The sequence below is a fragment of the Lissotriton helveticus genome, chromosome 3_1, assembly GCF_964261635.1.
Source record: "Lissotriton helveticus chromosome 3_1, aLisHel1.1, whole genome shotgun sequence".
NCBI lineage: Eukaryota > Metazoa > Chordata > Amphibia > Caudata > Salamandridae > Lissotriton > Lissotriton helveticus.
In genome coordinates, this window is record NC_136061.1 from 743,068,470 (window position 1) to 743,094,101 (window position 25,632).

The 25,632-nt window shown below is 45.3% G+C and overlaps 1 protein-coding gene across 4 annotated transcripts in view; it reads right to left on the bottom strand.

The window, feature by feature from the left end:
• USP47 (ubiquitin specific peptidase 47) overlaps positions 1-25,632 on the bottom strand; it is a 1,403,284-nt gene that overhangs the window by 88,577 nt on the left and 1,289,075 nt on the right. For all 4 annotated transcript variants that reach the window (XM_078680933.1, XM_078680934.1, XM_078680932.1 and 1 more), the window contains 2 exons: positions 17,033-17,080; positions 16,804-16,934 (listed from right to left, as the gene is read on the bottom strand). In XM_078680933.1, the coding sequence (XP_078537059.1) occupies positions 16,804-16,934; positions 17,033-17,080 (179 nt within the window). The remainder of the gene's footprint in view (positions 1-16,803; positions 16,935-17,032; positions 17,081-25,632) is intronic.

Sequence of the window (25,632 nt, forward strand, 5' to 3'; positions counted from 1 at the left end):
AGCTGAGACCCGTGGGTGCGACGAGACACGTGGGACCAGCCATCTTGAACGAACCTGCACTTCACTTCCAGCACGACTCCCGAGGTAAACTCGACCAAGTGCTTTGGGGACTGAGAAGCCCCAGCCCCGAGCAGCCCCTGCACCGAAGATCAGCCTTCCAGCATCCACGAGATCTGCGTGGGGCCCTTCTGCTTGTTTGCTGCTCGACGCGTTGTCTGGTCACTTGCCGGCTGGCTAGTGGCCTCCTAGACGACGAACCTTTGAATCTTTGCTGCTGGTCTGGTTGCTCCAGACTGGCCCTTGCTCCCTACCAAAAGAGGGGCACCCCGGACTCTCCTAGTCCGCACCAGACGCTTTCTCCACTCACCGCGTGGGTTGTCTTTGCCAAGGCCTGTTGACGCCAATTCCGGATCCAACACCGCCGACAGCGAGAGCCTGCGTGGGACAGCTCGTGCCTCCATCCTGGTCGTCGAAGACACCTCCTGGTCCACGTGGCTGCAGAGTCAAGCGTCCACCCTTCACCTGATCGCGACGTCAACATCTGGTTCCTTCCTGGTTCCACTCCAGTCACTGGCTAGTGACTGTGAACATTGTCCCCTCTGCTTTCAGGTCTCCTTCTTCACCAATCCACCCTTGGATTGCACCGGACATCTTCCTTACGGTCGCCTGCAGCATCTTTTCTTTCAGGCTCCATTGACTTCAACGTGAGAACCCGACGCACTTTGACACCTGTGCACCCGCCGTCCGTGGGTGAGGTAACAAGAGCATTTCGGTGCTCAAGGGTAGTTTAACTGTCCTAGTGTCCAGTTCCACAGTCGTTTTAGTCCTATCTAGTCAGGATTGTCCGTACTCACCTTTAACTTGAACTGTACTGTCCATAGACGTTGTTACGCATCTCGCGTGTGAGTTCACACTCTGCACACGCGTCCTGTGGGCCTCCTATTACTTACCTAAGGTGAAGATAGCGTAGTCCTAGCGAACCTCCAGCCTCTGGACAGCTCCATTTCTTTTATCGACTCTCACATTCCACTTACTTAGTATATGGTTTGTCGTGCCTCTAAGGCACCATTGTAATTTTGTGCAACTTGTCGTATTTTTAGTAAGAGATTGTCATGTGCTTAGCCCTCTGACCTCATAAAGAGTTCAGAGGTGTTGTTATTAATAAATGTACTGTTTATTTTCATAACAACCTGTGTGGTGTCCTTTCATCTGGTATTCAAGGGGTTATATTGTGGTAAAACAGCTGGCTTCACATGCCAAAAGAGTTTAGCCTAAGACTGCTTTGTCCATGCTACCATTAGGATAGCTGGTCTGTAAGGTTGACTTACAACCAATCACCATAAGGGTTGTTTGGACTGATACAAGGTGATCACTAGAACTAGTGAGCATCATATATCAAGCCAACCTACCACAGTAACCACGTCCGCCACCGCGCTGAATGTTAGTCTGCGGCCCATGGCTGGCAGGACGTGTGGGAGCACCCCTTCCGTGGCCACGAAAGAAGCGCTGGGCAGAAGATTGCTGGCGCGGGGCCGACAGGCCCAAGGACTTGGCCGGAGCCCTGAAATCCTTAAAGCGTTCCAGCGCATACTCTGCCATGCCACGGAAGAGGTGGCTGCCATCGAACGACATGTCCATAAGGGTGTTTTGGACATCGGCCGAAAAGTTGGCGGACCTCAGCCAGGCGTGGCGGCGAACCGCCACAGACGTGGAAATCGCTCTTCCTAGCGAGTCCGTGGTATCCAGTCCACAACTGATAAGAGTACCGCACTGCGTCCCTTCCCTCTGCAAGGGCTTGAGAGAGTTTCGCCCGGGCTCCCTCAGGGGACTCAGGCAGCACGGCCGCAATCGTATCCCACAGAGCGTGGGTGTAACGGCCCAAGAGGCACGCGGTGTTGACTGACCGCAACCCCAAACTAAGGGAGGAGAACATCTTCTTTGCGAACTGTTCTTACCTCTTGGATTCCCGATCTGGTGGTGCTGCCGGGAATGCAGATTTGGAGGTAGAGGCCTGAATAACCAGACTCTCGGGGTGGGGTGGGTGGACAAGAAACTAGGGTCGCCCGGGGCTGGGCGGTGGCGCCTAGCGACGTTCATATCTACAGGAGGACCTGTAGTGGGCCTGGACCAAGTGCCCAATAGGACGTCTGTGAGAGCCTCATTAAACGGCAGTAGAGGCTCTGGGGAGCTTACCTGCTGTTTAAGGACCTCTGTGAGGATGTTGGACCTCACTGTTGCGTTGGGGAGCTCAAGAGCCAAGGCCTTGGCTGCCCTCATCAGCACCACACTATAAGCTGCCCACTCCTCCGTAGCCACGGTAGGAGGGGAGACAAAACCAGTGTCTGGGGAGGTATCCAGGCCACTGGCTTCCACTAGTTCCTGTGTCCAGTCCTTATATGACTGCCAGTCACGTGCCAGGGGGTCCTCAGACCCACCCCAGTCTCCCTCGTCGTTCATGTCCTCAAACTCAGGGATTAAGGATGGACCCAGATCCTCGAAGAATTCTGCTTTGGCCAGCGCCAAATGCGGCGTCGAGGACGGCGCGGGGAGGGGGGGGTGGGGGGGGGTGGGGGGGGTTGACACCGTAGGGGTCGACGCCGGTGGGGTCGTAAGGTCGACCAGCGGCGATCCGGAACCGGATCCAGTGGGGCCTTGATGCGCCAGGACCAAAGTCGCCAACGGCACTGGGGCCAAAGCACCAGACGGCGCCAGGGCCGAAGCACCTCGCCCGCTTGGGCTCCCGGTCGGTTCCGCTGGGTGCGAAGTCGCAGCGGAACCCGACTGAGGAGAGAGCGACCTCATGGCCATGAGGAAGGCGTCGATCACCTCCGGCGTCGCGTTCTGCCCAGGGACCGGCGGGTATAGAGCATTCCGCGACGCCTGCGTTTCCGGCAGAGACGCGTGGGCGGTGTCACCCGAACCCCCGGCCACGGCGCGCAAGCGTCGAGGGGAGTCAGAAGAGTGATGCCCCCTCTTTGACTTCTTGTGCCTCTTACCTGAGGACTTGGATCCCGACGAGTGGTGTCGACTCGCCGAGCTGTGATGACTTCGGCCCCGCGAACGGTCCCTCGACCTCCTTCCGGACCGGGACCTCGAGCAGCGCGGGGCCGACTGCCGGAGCTCGAGGAGCTTACGGGACCGCTCCGGCCTAGCCTTCGACGTCAAGGCCTGGCAGTCGGGGCACGACTTGTCATCGTGGTCGGGCCCCAGGCAATGTAGGCACCGGCGGTGGGGGTCGGTAACCGACATCAGTCGGTTGCAGTCGGCATAGGGTTTGAACCCGGGCATCCCTACCGACACCGATGGCGTCGAACGACTCTAAACGGATCCAAAAAGGATCGAAAAAGCTTAGTAAAAAAAAGTGACTAAAGGGTACCACTTTCTCCGGACCTGCGCTTGCTGGCACGGAAAAAAAAAAGAACTGACGTCAGCGCGCGAGATCGGCGTCTAAGTACTCCGGCGACGTCATCCCGGCGCCAACTACGCCGACGACGGACCCGCAGACAACGCCTACCGACGCGCAGGGGTACTGCTACGCAAAATTTTCCGGATCCAGTCTGACGCCTGGGGATATTCTAAGGTAAGGAATCTAATAATAACCTGTTTCTTTCAGATGTAGGCGTATAGATGAATATGCCAAATTACCTCTTTGTAAATGTAGAAGGCAATAAATTATATTTTGGATGGAAGCATCTAGGGGATCAATTTGGGTATTGTTGCAGTAAATGGCAAATCTTTTCCATTTAGCAGCATAGTAAGCTCTAGTAGTAGGTCTCCTGGCTTCTTTAATGATATTCATACAGTCTGGTGGTAGGTTAAGGTAACTACTAAAATCAGTTTGAGCGACTGCTGTCATAGCTTGCGCACTATTAGTGATATTAGTGGTAGTGCCGGAAAAGCGTACGCAAATCTGCCTGACCAGTTCATCCATATCGCATTGCCCTTGAACAGCGGATGTGGAAACCTGGCGGCGAAGGTTGGGCATTTTGCATTTTCGTGTGTGGCGAACAGAGCTATGTCTGGATGACCCCACTTGTGAAAGAATGGTTAAAGAACTTGCGGATGTAGTTCCCATTCGTGAATCGGTTGTGTCTGTCGACTTAACAGATCTGCTATCTGATTGTGAACTCCTGGAAAGTGCTCTGCTAACAGATATATGTTTTGTGGAATGGCCCATCTCCAAATGATCTGTGCAAGCTGGGACAGCTGTAGAGAGTGTGCCCCCCCCCCCTGTTTTTGTATATAGTACATAGCTGTCATGTTGCCGTCCGGATTAAGGCAGCTTTGTTTTGTACTTGTACTTGGAATGTTTTGAGTGCTAAGAATATTGCTAGCAGCTCTAGGTGATTTATCTGGAACGATTTTTGTTGATTGGTCCATTGCCCCTGAGTTGTATGATGTAGAAGATGGGCTTCCCATCTTGTGAGAGATGCGTCTACTGTAAGTACTATTTGTGGAATAGGTTCGAGGAACGGCCGCCCTTTTGTCAAGTTTTTGGTGTTCCACCACTGCAGAGAGTGATGTGTGCGGCTGTCTACCAACGGCAGGTCTGTTAGTTGTCCTTGAGCCTGATTCCATCGTTGTGCAAGACATTCCTGTAACGGACGCATTTGCAGTCTTGCATATGGTACAATGAAGATGCAAGATGCCATCATGCCTATTAGACCCATGAACACTCTGGCTGGGAGAGAGTGTTGATGTTGGAACTTTGTGATTAAGGCTTGAATGCTCTGTAGCCTTGCTGGACTTGGATACACTAGAGCTATAGACGTGTTTATTGTAGCCCCTAAATATTGATGTACATGAGAGGGCTGTAGGTGCGACTTGATGTAGTTGATTGTGAACCCTAAGTCGTGCAATGTTTGAATTGTCTGATGTGTGTGTTGGACACACTGATTGAATGACTTGGCTTTTATGAGCCAATCGTCTAGATAAAGGAAGACATGTATCTGTTGTCTTCTGAGCTGTGCTGCTACTACTGCTAGGCACTTTGTGAACACTCTTGGTGCAGTTGTTACCCCGAATGCAAGGACATTGAATTGATAATGCTGTCCTTCCAGTACAAACCGTAGATACTTCCTGTGAGAAGGATGTATAGGAATGTGGAAGGAGGTGTCTTTTAAATCTAGTGTTGTAAGGAAGTCGCCTTGTTGCAGCAATGGGAGCACTTGTTGTAAAGTGATCATATGAAAATGATCTGAGTGTATATAGAGATTGAGGGGCCTGAGGTCGAGAATTGGTCTTAGTGTCCCGTCCTTTTTGGGTATTAGAAAATACAGCGAGTAAACCCCTGTTCCTTGATGTTGTAAAGGAACTGTTTCTATTGCGTTCTTTTGAAGAAGTGATAGGACTTCTTGTTTGAGCAGCGTAAGATGTTCTGCAGACATTTGACCCTGCCTGGGTGGTATGCGTGGAGGGGTAGCTGTAAGTTCAAGGCAGTAGCCATACTGGATAAATTGTCTTACCCACCTATGTGTTGTGATGGAATTCCAGACTGGTAGGAACTGTGTTAATCTGCCCCCACAGGAGTGGAGTGCTGTTGGAGGAGCAGAGGGAAGTCACTGTTTTGTGGTGAAGAGGTTCGATTATTATTGTTACCTCAACCTCTTCCTTTATTGTTGTTGCCTCTATAGCCTCCTCTAAAATATCCTTTACTGGAGGATGCCTGAATATTGGCTTTGAAGGAAGCTGTATTGTCTGCTCCAGTTTGTTTGGAGCCTCCCCTATAGAAGGAGCGACGACATGAGCCTCTAGCTTGTGTGGATTGCACAGCTCCCATAGACTTGGCTGTATCTGTATCTTTTTTCATTTTCTCAAGTGCTGTGTCTACCTCTGGTCCAAACAATTGATGTTGGTTGAATGGCTGATTTAATATGGTAGTTTGCACTTCCTGCCTAAATCCTGAAATGCGTAGCCACGCATGGCGTCTAAGTAGGACACTAGTGTTAACAGCTCTGGATGCAGTGTCTGCTACATCAGGTGCACACTTGATTGAGGCATTTGAAATGAACTTGCCTTCTTGTATAAGGTTGTTTGCCTGCGCCTTATATTGGTCAGGTAGATGTTGCATTCATTTTTCTAACTGATCATAATGAGCCCTGTCATATCTTGCAAGGAGGGCTTGCGTGTTAGCTATACGCCATGTATTGGTAGCTTGTGCAGCTATTCTTTTTCCTGTAGCATCTATCACCTTAGGTTCTTTATCAGGGGGTGGTGCTTCACCTGATGTTTGTGAGTTTGCTCTTTTTCTAGCATTTGAGACAACTAGGGAATATAAGGGTAGCTGTCCTTTAATGTAGGCTGGATCACCAGGAGCAGGCCTGTACTTTTTCTCAATTCTAGGATTTAGGATCCTAGCACGTACCGGATCTTTAAAATCTCTGGAGCATGTTTGATTTGAATTTGAATTTTGAATTTTAATGTATTTGTAGAGCGCGCTTATACCGGACCGGTTTCTTGGCGCTAAAATAGCTGTGAATCAGTGGAGGCGAGAAAGGGGCTAGGCTGTTGCAGATCTAGAAAACAGGAAGGTCTTCAATAATTTACGAAATTCCAGATAAGAAGATGAAGTCCTAAGTGTAAAAGGGAGTGAATTCCAGAAAGATGGAGCTAGCACTGCAAATCTGACCCCCCCGGACTTCTGTTTCTTAAAACGGGGGACTGATAAGAGAGCCTGGTGGGTGGAACGGAGCGCTCTGGTCGGAAGATAGGGAGAGATGGCTTCACAAAGGAAGACGGGGGCAGTCCCTGTCCTGGCCTGATAGGTAATGCAGCCCAGCTTAAAGAGCGCCCTCTCCCTCACTGGAAGCCAATGCAAAGACTGTAACAGAGGGGTTGCATGGTTAAACCTGGGGAGTCCATATATCAGGCGGGCCGCCTGATTTTGGATCAGTTGGAGCCGACGGATCAGGTAGGCCGGCGCACCGTTGTAAATCACATTCCCATAGTCAAGGCGCGAGAGCACCATGGCCATGAGGATGAGTTTAAGTGCAGCAGCAGTGAAAAAACGGGACACCTTTTGGATAATACGAAGGGAGAAGAAGCAAGCAGACACCACTGAGTTGATCTGTGCATGGAGAGTGAGCAGGGGGTTGATGAAAATGCCTAGGGTTTTAACCTTGGGAACTGGAAGGGGGGGGGGACCGAGGGATGGGGGCCAGAAGGAAGAGGACCAAGGACTGCAACCACCCCCCGCCAAGACTAGTTCAGTCTTGTCAGGGTTTAATTTGAGGTGGTTGCAGTTCATCCAACCTTGGATGAAGAGCATGACCTTCTGAAAATTTGAGGCAGAGGAAGGGGAAGAGGAGAGGTTGAAGATGAGTTGGAGGTCATCGGCGTATTTAAACACCGAGACCTCCATCTGCTGTAAAGAAAAAAAAGAGAGGTGAGATGTATAAATTAAATAACAAGGGGGACAGGGAAGAACCTTGGGGGACTCCACAGGTCACCCTCCGAGGTGGGGCGGTGAAGTTGGCCAGATGGACGGCCTGCTCCCTGTCCGTTAGAAAGGAACGGAGCCAGGCAAGGGCCATGCCCCCTATGCCAGCCGCCTCGACACGGGTCAACAAGATGTCGTGGTCCACCGTGTCGAACGCGGCGGACAGATCTAGTAGGACCAGGGCCTGGGGTCGGCAGGTGTCGATGCCCTCCCTTAGTTGATCCATCACCGATACAACCACCTTCTCGGTGATGACCCCTTTGATCATAGGAAGAATTTGAACAGACCGTTGTGATTGTTCAAACGTATTTAATAAAAAAAATTCCTCTGCCTCGTCTGAATGCATGGTGACCCCATGATAAATGGCAGCCCTATTCAGTAAATGCCCAAAACCAATATTGTCTTCTGGGGGAGAAGGTTTTGATGGGTATGCCTGTGGGTTAGGAATATCTGGCACATCCTGTGGGTTTGGGTACACCCAATCTGGATCATCAACAGGGTAGGGAAAAGTCTCATCTGGGTCTACCTCTCCCCCTATGCTATACTCATCATCATTTTGAGGTGTATGTGGTGAAGAATGAGGAGGAGAGTGTTCAGGAGAATTTTGAGGTCAATTGTTAGGAGGAACAGGAGATGAAGGAAAAGGAAGTATAGGAGAAGAAGGGTGCATAGGAGATGTGGCAGAGTCCTTCTTGACAGGCACTGCAGGTGTAGGTGCTGTGTCTAATGTTCTTTTCCTGTGTGGTGTAGTGGATACATGACCTGCCTTTGGGTCAATGTAGATCTTCTTTTGTAGAGGATCAGGTTGGAAAAGTTCTTCTCCTTGCGGAACCTTTGCCGGTGCCGATTTTTTCAGTTCCGGGCGTGGTTGCTGCTTGCCTTTAGCCTTAGGAGTTGTAACTGTGTCCTTTGGCGTAGATTTTGGCATCGAAGGTGTTGTTTTTGGAGTCGTAGGCTGTTTCGAGGGCTTGAGTGCATCGGAATCAGGCCTTGTAGGTTTCGGTACCGAAGATATTGGCTTCGGGGTGGAAGCTGGTCTCGTCGGCTTCGAGGCGTGAGATTCTGGCTTCATATTTTTGTCTTTGGGTGATGGGTATGGGTCCGGGCAGTAGTACTCACGCGCTGACCCGATGGCATGGAGTCTTCTGAATCGTCTGCCTCTGATACGATTTGGAGATCGTCTGAATCTTCTTCGGGAACGAGCAGAACTTCTTCGTCGAAGATATCCACCGGTTCGGAGGCCGATCTCTGCATGTCGTGTCGACGGGCCCTCCAATCTCAAATGGTTTTCTTGGATCGAAAGGACGCACAGGCTGTGCAGCTGGATTCGTCGTGCTCTGGCGAAAAGCACAGGTTACACACCTCGTGATGGTCACTGTGTGGGAACTTTGCTCCACAGTTGGGGCATCTTTTGAATGGCGTCCTTTCCATGAGGTGTAGGCCTCACGGCGTGGATAGGCCCAACGGCCCGCGTCGACGACCGGAATCGAGCTGATTGAGTCAAGACAATGTTTGTCGATATCGAAAGTAGTTTAGTGAAGTTTGAATACGTTTTTTTGCGTCAAAGTACTTGAAAAGTGGATTTCGAACCGGAGCGGAAAATTTTCATCCGAACCCAGTGGCAGAAAAAAACAATCTAAGGATGGACCCGATGCCCATGCGCACTATCGTCCAAGGGTGGAGTCACCTATCTCGTGACTACAAAAACTTCCTCCAAGACGACAACAACATGCAATCATCCAAGCCCAACACCAGGTGGCGATCTAATGCACAGTGTAAGATCTGCAGCTCATATGCCTTGAACCAGTTGTTTTGTTTTGCAAAAGTCTTTTGTCCCATCTATGTAGTACAGTAAAGCTCTTTTAACGTCAAGCGTATGAAGAGTGCATTCTGCTACAGAATCAGGTTGTGGAAAGAAAACTGGTAATTGAACCAATCCGCTTATACGAAAAGCAGAAACTACTTTGGGAACAAATTTAGAGTTGGTGCAGAGAACTATCCTGTCTTTGTGTAGCTGAAAGAAGGGTTCTTCTAAGGGTAACACCTGTAACTCACCAACTCTCCTCAGTGATGTCATGGTGTTGTGTTGCGTTTTAAGCTCGGAGTGAATTTTCCCGATTCATGCCATTATATAGGTACAATTCACATTGCCCTTATATAGGCATAGAAATCAAACCCTTATTTAGGCATAGCCCATGCTACCCAAATACAGGCATGGCTACTTCCACCCGTACCAAACGTAACAACGACTTCTTGGAAAACCAGCTTAAGCAGTCAGGGACTTCCTCTTGAATAAAATATTGACTTGTCCAAGAACTCAGTTACTTTACAAAGAACAACTATTCCCTAGGGGTTCTTTCCTGACGTTCATATGCCCGACTTTATGTCATACTATGGCATTCCAAAACACCTTCAAGGTATAAATAGTTCGAAGACCTACTTGCCCGACGCAGCTTGCTACAGCAAGTGCAGAAGGAAGCCAACTCGTCAGCTGACGCACTGATCAGGAAGCTGCCCTTCTCCTGCCGAGAATCCAGCTCCAGTGTTTCCGGCTCCCCTTGCGGGATGTTGGGAAATCAAGTCCCGAGACAGGGATACCAGACCTCCTTCATTCTAACAAGGTATGGAACTAATTAGAACCTAGAGAAACCTTTGGTAGATACTTGGCAAAAACAAAACCTATGCTACACAATACTTACTTCTTCCCTCGTACTAAACTTAGGTTGGGTACATTGGGGTAGGCGTATTTTAGAAGCACCAGTTGAGTATTTTAGTCAATGTTATTTATGTATGTATTTTTATATGGCTTAGAAACCATACAATGCTCTTACAGTATTATTTCATATTACTGGTTACGCTGTACGCATTGTACTTTGCAGTCTGCATAACGATTGTAGCAGTTCACCTCTTTTGCATGAGAAAGAAGACTGTTCAATAAACCCTTTTTATTCAGACCCTTCGGGGTTTGCCACAAAATCGGCACTTTTGTAAAAATGCAGCGATTTTTACAAAAGTGCCCGCAAAAGAGCCACAGAGGTAAGTTGTTCACCTTCCTGAAGCATCAGAATGACTTCCTGCATGATCACTATTTGAAAGGATTGTTTTTCAGGAACTTGATAAACACTCTGGGGTTCAGAATCGGTCTCCATTGTCACAGTTGCTTTTTTATTTAAAGAACCTGGAGTACTCTAGCCTCTTTAGGATTTTTTTGTTAGTCTCTATTGCTCCTCTCAGGAGGAGGAAACAAATCTCCTATTGCAGCTCCTATTGCAGCTCCCACTAGTGTAGTTGATGTTCCTTCTTGGGTGGATGACTTAGTGGTATTTGTGCAAATTCAAAGTTGTGTCCTGAATGCACTATATGCAGCAGTCATTACGGTCTAATATTACGGATTCCCAAGAGGATGTAAAGTGAAATCCTCCTACCGACTAAATAGGTTTGGTATAGCAAGGGGGCAAGTCAGAAGAGTCAATCTCTGTTCTAGTTGTCTTTGGTGTGTGGTTTGGACTTACCCTTCTTATTTCCAGAGGTTCTGCCATAGCCTCGTTTTTGGCCTCTATTGGTTGAATCGCCCAGGTCATATCCACCTTTGCCAGAAAAAGAATAGGATCTCTTTTGACCCCCATACTGGGGAAAGCGCCCCATGAGCGTCTGGAGTAACAAAAAGCAGATAAAATATGATGCCTATACAGCAAAGTTCAACCGGACCATGCAGTGTTTATATTTTGAAGTGCATTGCCCACATGTTTTCCAAATAGTGTTTGTTTTGAAATGGACTTCCAGGCAGAAAGCTATACAACATAGCCACCCTTGGCTTCTTAGGACCGTGCCAGCTGCCAGTTGATGGAATCCTGCATTAGGCACATCTATTGCTGCATCCATGATGGAGGTGATGCATTGGCCCCCTCCTTAACTTTGGCCTTGGCCTCGTCTCTTCTGTATTCTGAGATCACATTTATCAGTGGGGAGATGGCTTGAACATCTATCAGTTGTAAAAGCCATGGATGGCTAAGTAATTTGCATCTTTTATAGACATTATCGCCATAGAATTAAACCCTGTGACCCAGTTTATGGTTTTTGTCTGTCTCAGTCAGGTGTTGATGATGTTGACATGACAGGATTTTTTGATCTCCTTTGAGCTGCTGCCATAATGTTGAAATAGGACTTAGGATGGTCCTTCACCATGGGCAGGTTGAATCCGGGACCCTATAATTCTTCTCCAAATGGGGCCATACTGCCTGCATCGTCACTGGTGCGCCTTCAATAATGAAAGGCCAGCTGACCTTACAAAATCCAGGATGGGACTGACTGTGTGGTCCTACTGGGTTGTTCCTGACATTCATATGGAATGCACTGCTGCTCTACTAACATCATGAGAAGATCGAATCTTTTGGCTGCCCTTCTCAATAGAGCATGAAAGCAGGTTACTGTTGCCTAGTGGTGAGTCAGGCACTGCAGGAGACACATCTCCCTCTTTTGGAATGCTATAATCCACACATTCATGCCCATAGGATTTTTGCTCTTCTTTCTGCAGCTCGCCTGCCTCTTCCGTTTCAGATAACCTGTCAGAATCTGATGTATTCTGTTCACCCCAGTCTCTAGGCAGACCCTCCAGGATTTTGTGATTTCGCGGTTTGCAGCGAAATCGGCACTTTTGTAAAAATGCCGCGATTTTTACAAAAGTGCCCGCAAAATCTGCACTTTTGTAAAAATGCCGCAATTTGTACAAAAGTGCCCGCAAAATCACTTCTGTGAGGTGGAGGCAGCATCTGATCTACTGCCTGGTTCATTATAGTGAACCAGAAAGTATGAAGTATGGATACAGTATAAGTACAGGTGTCAAGGGCTACACTTGACAGTTGAGGAGGCCTAGTCAGCTGATCTGGCAATGTGCAGATACAGCCTCCCAGGCTGATCAGGTTCACAGAGGCAATGTACAGGCATGGCCCCTGGGCAGATCAGGTTCTGAGTTTCAAGGTGCAGTAGAAGCTGCACATCACGGCTACAGTGGACAATAGATATGGACACAGTAGGATGAAACAGTCTTTGGGGCAGTTCTCATGTAGGATCCACAGAAAAAGACCAGTGGACCACCTAAAGATGCTGGTCACTCATGGCTTCACTCACTGAAGTTATCCACTAACTCTGAGGTGCAAAACACTGGAGACACACACGGGGCTTCTCCTCCTTGAAAGTCTCTCCACCTGCAAGGCCAGGCACACTCGTTCCTTCTCACAGCACGTAGGGATTCTTATAGGCACTAAGCAGACCTTTAGTTCTTCCTGCAGTAAGTGCAGAATTTGGTGGTATCCGAACCTCTGGGATGCAGGTCATCAAGAAGACACCAAAACTGGTTTCACAGCACCTCTTAAGGGACTTAGAGGAGCACACCAAACTTGGTCAAAAACATGGGACTGGAACATAGTGGGTGGCTTCTGAATCAATTTGGGGCAGTTTTCTTTCAAGTGTGTTTCTCAGGCAAAACTGCAGGCAGAGTCTTTGTGTAGGGGACATTTTATTCCCTGGAAAAAGCACGGTTTGCAATGCATCTTGGGATCCTCAGTCAAAAAGCACCAAGGCAGAGCCAGGGGCTTGATGCAGGTACAGGAGCGAACTTTGCCTGCAATGACTGTAAGAAACTGAGGAAGTGCGCTCTCCTTTGTCCATGCGTAACAAACCCTGCTCAATCCCGGTCTGATTGATGCTGCAAAACTGACAGCGTCAATTGTCAATTGTAAAGCACGACTACTCACACGTTAGGGTCTCAAGTTGCTGATTGGGTGGGGTGGATCTGCTGTTCAGTCGAAGAGCAAGGCCTTGAGATCCTTCCTGAATTGAGGCAGAGACGGTGATTGGCTGGGATGTAGATTCAAGGAGTTCCAAGCCCTCGCAGTAAGGTAGCAGAAGGATCTTCCTCCAGCTGTGGTCTTGAGGACCCATGGGCAGGGTCCAGGGCCAGTTGGGCAGAGCGGAAATGCCCGGTGGGTGTGTGGAAGGCGAGGCGGTGGTTAGGGAGCCTTCACCTGTGAATGCTTCCTCTGTTACATATCCCATGTTGCCTATTCAAAGTGGAATACTCTGCTAAAACAGTTTCCATTGATTTAAGGCTGAAAATGAATGATTATGAGTAAAATAAAGGGCCGCGAAAATGTCGCTAAATTTCCATATTTGTGCCGCTACATTTCCATATTTGTGCCGCTAAATTTGCTAATCCATGCCGCTATATCCTGGGGGGTCGGTTTATTGAAAACGCCTGTCTCACTATTTCTCTGGCACTCTGTAGAAACGAAGCATGCACGATTGACTCTATTGTTTCCGCGACTCTGAGAGATATATTCTTACTCTTGGGAAACAAAGTTGTCATGTTTATGCGGTTGTCAGAAACGAATCCATTCTTGTGTATTTGAGAAATTTTCTAGTGATATCGGAGTTAGCAGGCACACACACAATTAAGTTTAGTATATTCAATAGAGACCTAGTTCACCTCAGTCCTACGTCAAATCTATAGGATATATTATTCCAATGCGCAGAGCCTATTGGGAATGAAGGAACTACACTACAATGGCAATGAGGAAAGGCAACCTTCCATGAGAGAAGTTGCAAGGGGTACTTGTGCAATGGTTCAAAAGGTGGCCCTATGAGCCTTGTGAGAACCATGTTGAGATTCCATACTGGTACAGTGGTAAACGTAATGGGACAACCCAGTGTCCCTCAGAACCTGGGTGTACGTATTTAAAGTGAAAAATGATTCTGTCGGGGTTTTCAATTACTAACGGTAAGTAGCAACAGCTTACTTATAACACATATCAATGATTCGCAAAGAAAAAATAAAGATATAACACACACCAAAATTAGAATTCAATAATGTATTCGGAGACAATCAAATAATCATGGCTGTCGCAATTTACAATTTCAATTGCAATATGAAATACGTGACTGTGGTGAAAGTGACATGTAATGATTGGTGATAAAGACAGTATACTATATACAGAAAATTGAGCGTGCAATAAAAAAGGGGGAGAGGGGAAAGATTTTATCAAAATGTACGTCCTTATTATTTTAGCACATATGCTTCAGGATCCAATTACAAATGAAGAAAAACAACTTGCAAATATCCAGACCCAACACTAGATGACAGGAGTATGCAAAGCATGTGTATCTACAGCACACATGCCTCGAACAAGGCATTTCCTTACAATACCATGGCATTACTCCCACGCCGCCAAAAGGTGGTGAGTCGGAGGAGTGTACTCCCATCAAGAAATATTGCAGAACAGAGTTGGGGGAATGGCCCTCTCTAAGGATCTGACTGTTGACCCAGCAGTGCTTGATGAATCTATGCTTCTGCCAGTTTAAAAAGTATTAGTTAAAATTAATAGAATGTTTATAAAATGATGTTTTATATTTACTTTGATCACTGCGGTCTGTATTTATAATGCTGCCGATTTTGGGTGGGGTGGGGCTAGGTTTAGAAACTGAAGAGGACAGAATGCGAAGGAGTGCGCAGTAAGTTAATGTATGATGAAAAAACATATGTTCTGCCTTTGGGGCCCAATCAAGTGGATTGCAAGTCCAAGGCAGACAGTAGCTTTGAAAAGATGCTTTATGTACTTTACATTCCATGTTCTGTTACGGTCTTATTTTGGATGATTTCCAATCCAAACGGCCTGCAATTAAAATGGTTGATCCAGTCTCTAGCTAGACAGCAGCCTTTATTCGAACACAAATAATTCTTAACGAACAATTTCCGGAGGTTTTTTGTCTGATAAGGTGAAAATTATGCAAAAGGGCATCCAAAAACGTTAAGATGAGAATGGCAGACAAAATGTAAGCATAGCATAGTAAAGTCTGCCATTTGAAAGTCTTGCAAAGATATTCAACTAAGTCCTTAAGTTGGCAAAATATTATGTGTTAAGGGAACTTGAAGGATGGGGTTTGCTAGTACCGCCTAAAGTCATAGTGTGATATGTGAAAGTTCTTTCATTTTGGTCACCTGGAATGTAGTTGCCCCCCAACAAAAAGAAATACACTTACAAAATTTTCAAGAAACTACTAGAGTTCATGCGAGAAAACCTCTCCACAAATTCAAATCGGACCTGCTAATATTTGCTACTGTTTGTCCTAATTACTTTGAAGAAAAGTAAGGTTGTTTCTCCTCAACTCCATGAAGAAACACACGATGGCCAACAGCTGTCTCGTCCGTCATACCTGCCCTCTGAAGTAAATCATTACCTCTATAAATATTGCAACTTCGCTGTTACAAATCTATTCATCAATGTAAGCTACTTTTTTTTTATCTAGGTGAACAGTTTCATCAGTGACAACCTTTGATCAATTGTACTTGAGGCCCTGATTCGAACTCATATAATACATAATTAAAACAAAGCTTGGCTAATCCAAGACGTCTGAGTTTAATGGTCTAATGCATGCTGCGTTATTAACACAGGGAGGCTACCCTAGAATATGCATCATATGTCTAGCTCAAACCTGAATAATATTTCATGAGGCTCAATATTCATATGAAGAAGACCAAATACACTGGGATAAATCAGTTTATTCTTTAGTATGATCGTGAGGTTTTCTTGTTGATGCATATATTCAGTTTATTGCTTTAGCTTGACAATAGTTTTTCACGTAAGCATCAGCCAACACATGCTTTACCACCCTAGTGGCCCAATTCACCTGTAGCTTTTTCAAGGCATAATAGACTGAAAGAATTAGAGAGGGCATTCTCCACGGCCGTTCCTATTTGTGTCTCGTGTTATGATGAGAAGGTGGGAAGGTTTCACTGAGCTTGAGAAATCTCAAGCAACTTGTACATGAGTGTGAGACAAATGGGAGATTCCAGCAGGAGTGGAAGACAGTGCTAGTGCCATGCAGTTGTCCCTCATGCAGTTCAAAGCAAGCACTGGTCTGCATTCTGAGGAATATACCCAGAAAGCCGATAGTATAAGGTAAGAAATAAATAGTCCAATGAGGCGGAGTCAAGTCTTGACCGACAGTCTGAAAGATGCAGGCCAAAAAAAGCCCACGGTTAAAAGGTACGGGCCCAAAGCCAAATCTATGAATATTGTTTGCAATAAGTCTGTTTGACAAATGTGCAGTCAAAATCCAGACCTATTGGTGCCATATAACTTAGCTGTCAACCCAATCCAGTCCAATTACGATTAACAACCCATTCGTGTTTTGGCAAATGTCTAAAATGAAAGGAATTAGGCATGAAAATCGAGAACCTTTCATAACTGACTTACAAAGGGATCCAGTCCTGTTGGTTCGAAAAGAATAAAAGTGACAATTCCATGGATTCTGCAGCTTTCCCAAAGACTAACAAGAAATGAATCTGCAATAGTGGAATAGTTACAGACCTGTAATATATCACGGCTCCATCATCACAGATGTAGAGTGGCCAGACATTCAATGTAGAAACCTTCGGATTCCAATCCAAATCTTGATGAATCTCAAGCAGTGAAATATCACAAGGAAACGTTCCTCTACCCTGGAGTAAAAATAAATAAGAGGAAAGGCTGAAAACTGAAAACCTACAGAAAGATCAAGTATTAAACAGCATAGCAAGAACAAAAGTTCAAAACCTACCTTTGCAAATTCTATATTTTCCAACGGAATCTCACTTATTTCCTGGAGCTGTAAACAAATAAGAAGATATTATGAAAAGATTTCAAAATATTTTTCAATGTTGTGTCTTATCGAAAATGGAAATGCTTATGTAGATTTGAAACATTAGACTGTTTGCTAACGTTAGTTGTGATACAGAAAATAGAACCATAACTTAAAAAGGATAATTAAGTGTTTGTGACCCAGCTCCTGGTCACCTTGATGCATTTGGAGATGTTGTAGATAATTTCCGTTAGTCATAGAAGATCCTTTTCTAGATTGGGCAAATGTATGGCGTTCTAACAATAAGCCATGCGCACGATTCACAAAAATAGCTGAATTTTCCTCCCGCAGGACTCCTGCTAGGCTTGTGAATTCCAAACAGCGCAACATTTCCTCCAAAGGAGTACAAAAATAAATCTGGAAACAAGAGACAGACATAGGTACAAAAGGTACTCCAGAATTCCTTTGTGAACTCCCTTTCTCAACCATGCTGAAGCATTTTTACATGCCCAATTGTACATAGTGTATATGGATGCACATGTAAGTACAGTGCAGTGGTGGGACTGCACTTTTTATTGTTTAAAAATAGCAACAGGCAGTGTATGATATAAAAAATAACAAGAGAGTGGCATATGGGTTATCAACACGGACGTACCACAGAAGGGCTAGTTACTTACCTTCGGTAACACCTTATCTGGTAGAGACCGGATCTAGCCACAGATTCCTTATCTTAGAATCCCCCCCAGGCTCCAGACTGGGTCAGGAAATTTTTTGAACAGTACCTCTGCACGTCGGTAGAGGGCTTCGAGTGACTCCATAGCAACATCGCCTCCCATATGGTTAGTCAATGGAGTCCATATAAGCCCCCCCAACACTATTACATCAGTTTCTTTTGTAACTATTTTCACACCAACAACACATAGCCACTTAGATAAACAATTTTGGAAACAGTGTGCCAAAGAGAGAAAAATCTTGAAGCAACAAGTACAGATTGAAATAACTGTAAAGAGCAGATCTTGGAGACAACAGGGCCCTCAGTTCGCAGTGTGTGGAAGGTGGGTGAGTCGGTAAGGAATTTACGGCTAGGTGCGGTCTCTACAAGATAAGGCTTTACCAAAGGTAAGTAACTTGTCCATCTGACAGACATCTAGCCGCAGATTCTTAGAATCAAATACCCAAGCAATATCATCCTAGGAGGAGGGATGGCGAACTGACCTCACCAAAGATTCCCAAATAAGAGAAGCAAGTACAAAGACAGAAAGGGACCAGACCATCCGAAAATGATAGGTGAATCAGATGCTCACCAAAAGGACCAATCTCCAAGGAGGACTATGGAAAGTACATAGGGAGTACAAAGTGTAATGAGAAACACGGTATAGAACCATTAAAAAAGAGCAGCCCAAGGGTATGGAGAGGGGGGTGCAACCTAAGATCAGGGAATGCAAAGGGACAAAGGATATTAGTGCACAGAGTCCAGGCTCAAAACAATGGAGGGAGCATTCACAGTGTGCTTGGCTGCAGCAACAGATACGAGTAAAGCACACCCACAAGGAAACTATCCTGAGAAAAGGAGTTAAAAGAAAATATACCTCCAATGATAGAATGATGGAGTAAGAGAAAGAGAAAAATGAATGCAGAAGAGCACCGCTAGGACAACAACAACAACGGTAAGGATTACATTCAGAACCTTTAAGATAAATACAGGTCATCCCACCAAAATATGAAACAGAGATGTATGGAAGAGAAGGAAGGAAACGGCCAAGTACAACCAATAAGGTAGAAGCCAGTCCCAAGAACGGCGCAGGTAAAATGCAGTGATGTACACCATATAGAAGGCCAAACGACCATATGTGCAAACAAAACATCTATACCTGAAGTAAAAAACATCTACAAGAGAGCCATTCAAGAGATGGTATTTACATGGAGAGACAGCCAAAGATTAATGTATACAAGGATAAATATGCATATAAAAACATAGGAATTCATGTAGACACACAAGTCATAGAGGGTACAACAAAAGTATATCCACTCCTGTGAAGGTAACCCACGTCCTCAGCCACTGAGCAGGAGAACGAGAAGTGAAGGAATTAGGGGCACTCCTAGAACAGAAGTAACCAAGGAAGGACAGAGATAATAAATCCTCCCGTCAAAAGAAGAGGTTACAACAGTAACAGGTGGGGGTAGAAAAACATAGTTAGGAAAACAGAAATCAATGCCACATAAGAGTAGGAAGTGGAAGACATCGCCCACTACAGGAAAACAAGGGCAACCTTCCAAGAACCAATGCCACTGACTGAAGAAGGATGCCAGCAAGCAGCAGCACGAGAAGCAAACAATAAGTAGCATGTGGAAAGTCCACCATAAAAGAGAAGAAGGAGGAGACCGCCAGAGAAAACGAAGGCCTGGCGGAGGCTAAAGACAACAAATTGTTGAATAGGTAAGGACCTGACCTACGCTACTTGGAAACTTGGGGAAAGATAGAATATGCTCCACGAAAAAGTAATGAAATATTCCCACCAAAGATGTTAAATTGAACCTCTCCCAAAGAAAACGAGATGCCACAATGGTCGGAGTGGTGAGAGGAAGAGTCAGGAAAGAAAGGGAAACCCAGCCTCCTGTAAAAGAAGGCTACCAGATAAAAATCCAAACAATCAAGTGGATCTGCGTCCCAGGAGAAGAGAACTGAAAGAACAGCAGATACAACAGCGAACCCATGGTACAATGGCAAACATGTATAAAATTTTTTTGAAAGTAGAGGGATGCACACCAATTTTAACCAACATCTCTTAATTCATCAAATTTTAATCTACCTTTGGCATGAGTTGCGTGCAAACGAGAATATTGAGGCATGCCCTGCTGCCACTAGTTAAGAAACATGTAAGTAGAGGGACTATACAGCCCCTAAGCCAAATGCACAGCTTCGTGCCGCTATGTAGCGTGCACTCTGAATTCACATTCATTTATCAATACTGAAATCTGTAAACCATTTTTATCCTTATTTTAACTCCTTTTAAACACTTTGTTCTCTAGTTTCATCTTCAGTCCACCAATCGGGTTCAGGTGCCAATTTGCAATTTTCTGACATTCGAACTGTGCCATTCCAGGCCTCTTTGAAAGAATGCGATAGATGCAAGAAGTCCTTCACAAGTAGTCATTTATTGTGCAGTTAAAAAACCCAATGCATTTCGGGCCTCCAGGTGCCCTTCTTCGGGGGTCACTACAAATTAATAACAATACAAACAAATTATTAACACTTTGTATCTTGAAAGCGCCACATCACTACGTCATTTCATCTCTAAATGTTAAATCACAATCATCATGACATTACCCACTGATGCACTGTTTTCATGTGACTACCATTCGTCTACCCGAGTCATCATGCGTCTAATCATAAATACACAGGGTATACATCCTGATTTCCAACATCATCTGTTCTCAGTTGTAGGAGAACAGATGATTTCGTAACTTAAGCCCTACCCAGGGATTGCACCCGCACAAAGGAACACTTACACGAAGAGAAAGAGGATTGTTTAATGTTTCATACAATCGGAGCAAACATCGAAGTCCATCGCAAGACAACCAACTATATGTATCTATTTCGCTAGGTCGTAGAACTGAACTGACATGCAAAAGTGTGTTGCTTTTTAAAAAAAAACGGTATGTTTATGGGCAGTGTCAGTTCCTCAAGTGATGCACTCCGGGAAATGTGGTTTAACCAGAGCTCAAGGTCATGACGTACTAGGAGGTGTTTGGAGCTCGGGCGAATTGGGAGGGAGAATACTAGGGTGGATGGTTTTAAAAGTGCGGGAGGGAAATGGTCCGTTATACCGGCTCGAATAATCAGGATGAGGACGGGAGACGCAAGTAGATCGTTTAATTAGGTAAGCGATAGGGTGGAAGGAGCACGCGTCTATTTAGCAGTCTGTATAAGTGTAAGCGGAAAGGCATTCTGTGTATTTCCAAACATGATATTTATAGCGAGCATTGCATATGTTGAACAGCCCAAGTATAAAGCAGCGCGTGAGGTTTGATTAACGTAGGCATCGTTTTGAGCACAGAAAGTTAAAGAGACAGCTTGTGTTTACGCTAGATGGGAGGGAGAAAAACTGGAATGAGTTGTAGGAGAACAGATGATGTTGGAAATCAGGATGTATACCCTGTGTATTTATGATTAGACGCATGATGACTCGGGTAGACGAATGGTAGTCACATGAAAACAGTGCATCAGTGGGTAATGTCATGATGATTGTGATTTAACATTTAGAGATGAAATGACGTAGTGATGTGGCGCTTTCAAGATACAAAGTGTTAATAATTTGTTTGTATTGTTATTAATTTGTAGTGACCCCCGAAGAAGGGCACCTGGAGGCCCGAAATGCATTGGGTTTTTTAACTGCACAATAAATGACTACTTGTGAAGGACTTCTTGCATCTATCGCATTCTTTCAAAGAGGCCTGGAATGGCACAGTTCGAATGTCAAAAAATTGCAAATTGGCACCTGAACCCGATTGGTGGACTGAAGATGAAACTAGAGAACAAAGTGTTTAAAAGGAGTTAAAATAAGGATAAAAATGGTTTACAGATTTCAGAATTGATAAATGAATGTGAATTCAGAGTGCACGCTACATAGCGGCACGAAGCTGTGCATTTGGCTTAGGGGCTGTATAGTCCCTCTACTTACAAACATGTATAAAAGCCACCCACAGGAGGCAACAGCAGCGTCCGTACACCAATTGGGTAGGTAGGACAACAAAAGGGTAAAAACGCATACAAGAACACCAGACTGCTGAAGGTAAACAGCATTAGGAGCATGATAAAGAAGAAAAGGGCCTACACAAGAAGGCCTATGGCAGATACCATAAGGGTATTAGGAAGGTGGAGTCATGGAAACCCAGCCCGAACCATGAGGAACACAATAGCAGTGGGAGAAAAACCATGTGTCCCACAGAGTAAAAAAGATCAAAGACAAGGTGCACACAGAAGAGGGCCGAAGACGGGAACAAAAGTAAACCAGGCCAAGAGTGTGCCTGCCTGTGGTACCAGTGTTGCCCACATGGAAGGGGCAGAGCAAAGATGAAGTCCCTATAAGGGATACTAAGTGCATAGACAGCTTACAGAATGCCGCCACACCAATGAGCGTTCATCCTAGCCCTAACAACTTGGGCCAATAGACCTGAATTTGGTTCACCAGAAGGTACTTTAAGTCATAATTTACACTTCTCTAGAGTCCGCCAGTCCTGACGAAATGCCATGATCCTTTGGCCAATAATCGACATACAAAATGTTGACCCCAGCACACACACTTATTAGGGACTGAGAGGTTCATTGTACCCTGCTCCAACCTCGACTTTTCTTTTATCCTTAACACAGTCACACAGCAAAAAAAATATTTTTGAGGATTCCTGTAGTTATTTTTATCAACACACCCTCCCTCCACTTCTACTCAGACGTTTTCATCACATGTTCCACCGCCCCTCTCGACTCACATCAGAAAAAAGAAAAGAACACCAGCAAAGAGCCCCCTTGCTGGGCTCATTGGGCGTTGCAACGCCGGCCCGACAAAGAGTTGCCCTATGATAAAGCATGACACCCCTTGGGGTGTGTGAGGGCCCGGCTCCTAAAGGGAGCACCCCCACCCATTCTGCATCAACCTAGAGCTTTTTTGCCCACCCCTTGATCTCCTCCACACCCCACTTAGGAACTGTATACCTTGTGTTTGACTAATTTAACCAAGGAGCGTGTAGGCAGGACCTGCCATAAGCCCCGTTGCCTCCAGTTTCCTTGTCTTAAAAGAATTGAAGATACAGCACACCTCCCTTCTTTAAGGAAATAATACAAAATAACAATGCGGATAAGAGGTAATACTCATCTTCATAAAATGAAGACAAATGATGGAAGTAAAAATGTACACACACAATACATAAACTAAACCGACAAGCAAAGGATGTGAAGAAACATGAAAATGATGCAAGGTCAGAAATCTCAAAAACACAGTCCTAACCGGAAATATTAAGGACAGGGGAACAAATCACATTTGAAACCCACCCCCACTCTACCCCCACAGCAGTCAGTAGAATATTGACGTGCAGCAATACTACCCCAAAGGGGTACAAAACATGCCCCTGAACGGGTGACATACACCTGCCCCTTCAACCAACCATGTAGGTACATACAATAAAGTACAAACATATGCCTCCTATGGGAGCAACACATATGGCCCAAAGAAAATGTTTGGGCGCAAAGGAAATGCCTCATCACCAGCAATTGCAAGTAGTAGTAATGTAAATATTGTTTGGGTAGCAACACACAAGCCCAATTACAAAGCAATATTTGGGTGCAAGTAATATGCCCCATCACATGTAAATGTATGTACGGTTTGGGCGCAATGCAAAAGCTCCTCAACAGCAAGATAGATCTAATTACGGGTTGGGCACAATGCAAATACCCAACACCAGCAACATAAATCTAAGTATGGTTTGGGTGCAACGTAAATGCTCACTATCAGCAACAGAATGAAATGTCTGGGTGCAACTAAACATGCTCTAGTACAAGTCAAAGCAAGTATGGCTTGGGTTGCAGTATCCCTGCCCCATCACCAGAAACTGTGAGAACTGATTGGGATGCAACACAAATACCAGCTCAAATAAAAGTAAGTAACATATGGGTATAAAACATAACCCTCACCAAAAGTAACAACAACTAATATTGGCATAAGTTGTAACACTCACACAGTATACTGTCTAACACACAAGCAGCACACAGAGATTTACTTTTTTTTTGAGTTTTGAGTTGCCAAGTAAAAATGGTAAACTCAGACCAAAACTAAATCAAATTTTCAGACACACAATGAGTAGATGCAGTACACAGTAAACGCAGACCAGCAGAGATCATTCTGAAAGAAAGAAAATTACGCACAGTATAAATAAATAGGTAAAAAACAAGAATACCACTCAATAGCATCCTTGCTGCTCTGCCCACGTATTCCAACTGATATTCACTCCCCCAGGCACAACGCAACATTCTATTACCTCACACTCACACTTGATGGGCAGCTAGGGACATAAAGCTAAGGAGAGAATGCATGGCATAGAAATGAAGATACCACCGCCTCTAAGGCATACAAAATAAGATCCCGTTAAACAGCAAACAAGCCACTATAACAGAAAATCCATCAAAGAGTAAGTATTGGGGTAAGAAAAATTAAGCAGCAGAATGAAGCTATAAGAACAAACTCCCAAGAGACCACAAAGCAAGATGTGTTCCCATGGGTGGAAACGAAACCTGTCAACAGAATAAATGAGAAAAAAAGTACTTGCAGAAAGCAGGAACACCACACAGCGTGTAATCGTGCCTCTGCCCGATAAAGGTGGACAAGAGGCAAAACAACATGGCGAAACAAACTGTTCCTGACAACCCTAGTACAACAAAGAGTTAAGACTATGGACCACAGAGACTATCTCTGAACCGGCATAAAGCTGAGTCGGCATACACAGAAAAAAGGAAGGCACTATAAAAGGGCATGTCAATTGAAGTAGTTTGCAAAGTATGCAACCATGCACGTCGACATAGAGCTATTGAAGAGGCCACAACGCGACCAGCAGAATAGGTGGTATCCATACTACAGCAGATGCCAACAGTGGCAGCTTGTTGCCCATCTCATACAAGGGGACCAAAAGCATTCTAGGCTTCTTACGGAAGAAAGGGCAAGAGGAGTTCCGCTGAGTCTCACAAGGAGTGCAAGAAGCAGTAAAGGGCAAAATAAGTGTTCGGAGAGCGCAGGGCAGAGCTAAAAGAAGGGAACATACACCTACCACAAATGTCGAACTTCCAGGCCTCTCTTTCTAGAGGGAAAGGGGGGAGAAAATCAACATTTTGGGTGGCTAAAAGGATTAGTTACTTACCTGTAATCCTAGTTCTCTTCCAGGGGTATACTCAATAAAGTCATAAGCACTGAATTATCTCCGCCCATGAGCGGGAACCCGGAACACAAACAATATACATATATATATGTAAATATACCAAAAAGTACATAGTACTAAACTAATTATACACATATACATGTATAATAACCATAATATGCAGCCTAACATATACACATAGGCTAATAAAGCCAAACTTACACACGTTCTGAAGCATGAAAATATGCTGTATATAAATGCAATAAACAGGCATGAGCCTAAAATGCATTTCATAACCATGAAAACCTTTTATTTTCATCAAAGAACCTGTTGTGAACAGTTATTAGCCTAAAAGGCTGCATATGAAAAAATGTCTGTGTACAGAAAATCAGACTGGCACCCTGCCTTTAAGGCCCCAGAGAATCTGCACACTTTGCCTTTAAGGCCTCCAGGAGAACTCTGTTCCCATCATGCACCACAGGTGACAGCTAGGTCAGTTCTTTTGTACGGTACAGTAAACTTTAGCAGGAATCTGCACTTAAAAATTTCATAATACATATTGAAAAAACCTCAATGCTACTGCTCGCCCGGGGAGGCGGGAGGGTGCTTATGACTTTAATGAGTATACCCCTGGAAGAGAACTAGGATTACAGGTAAGTAACTAATCCTTCTCTTCCAGG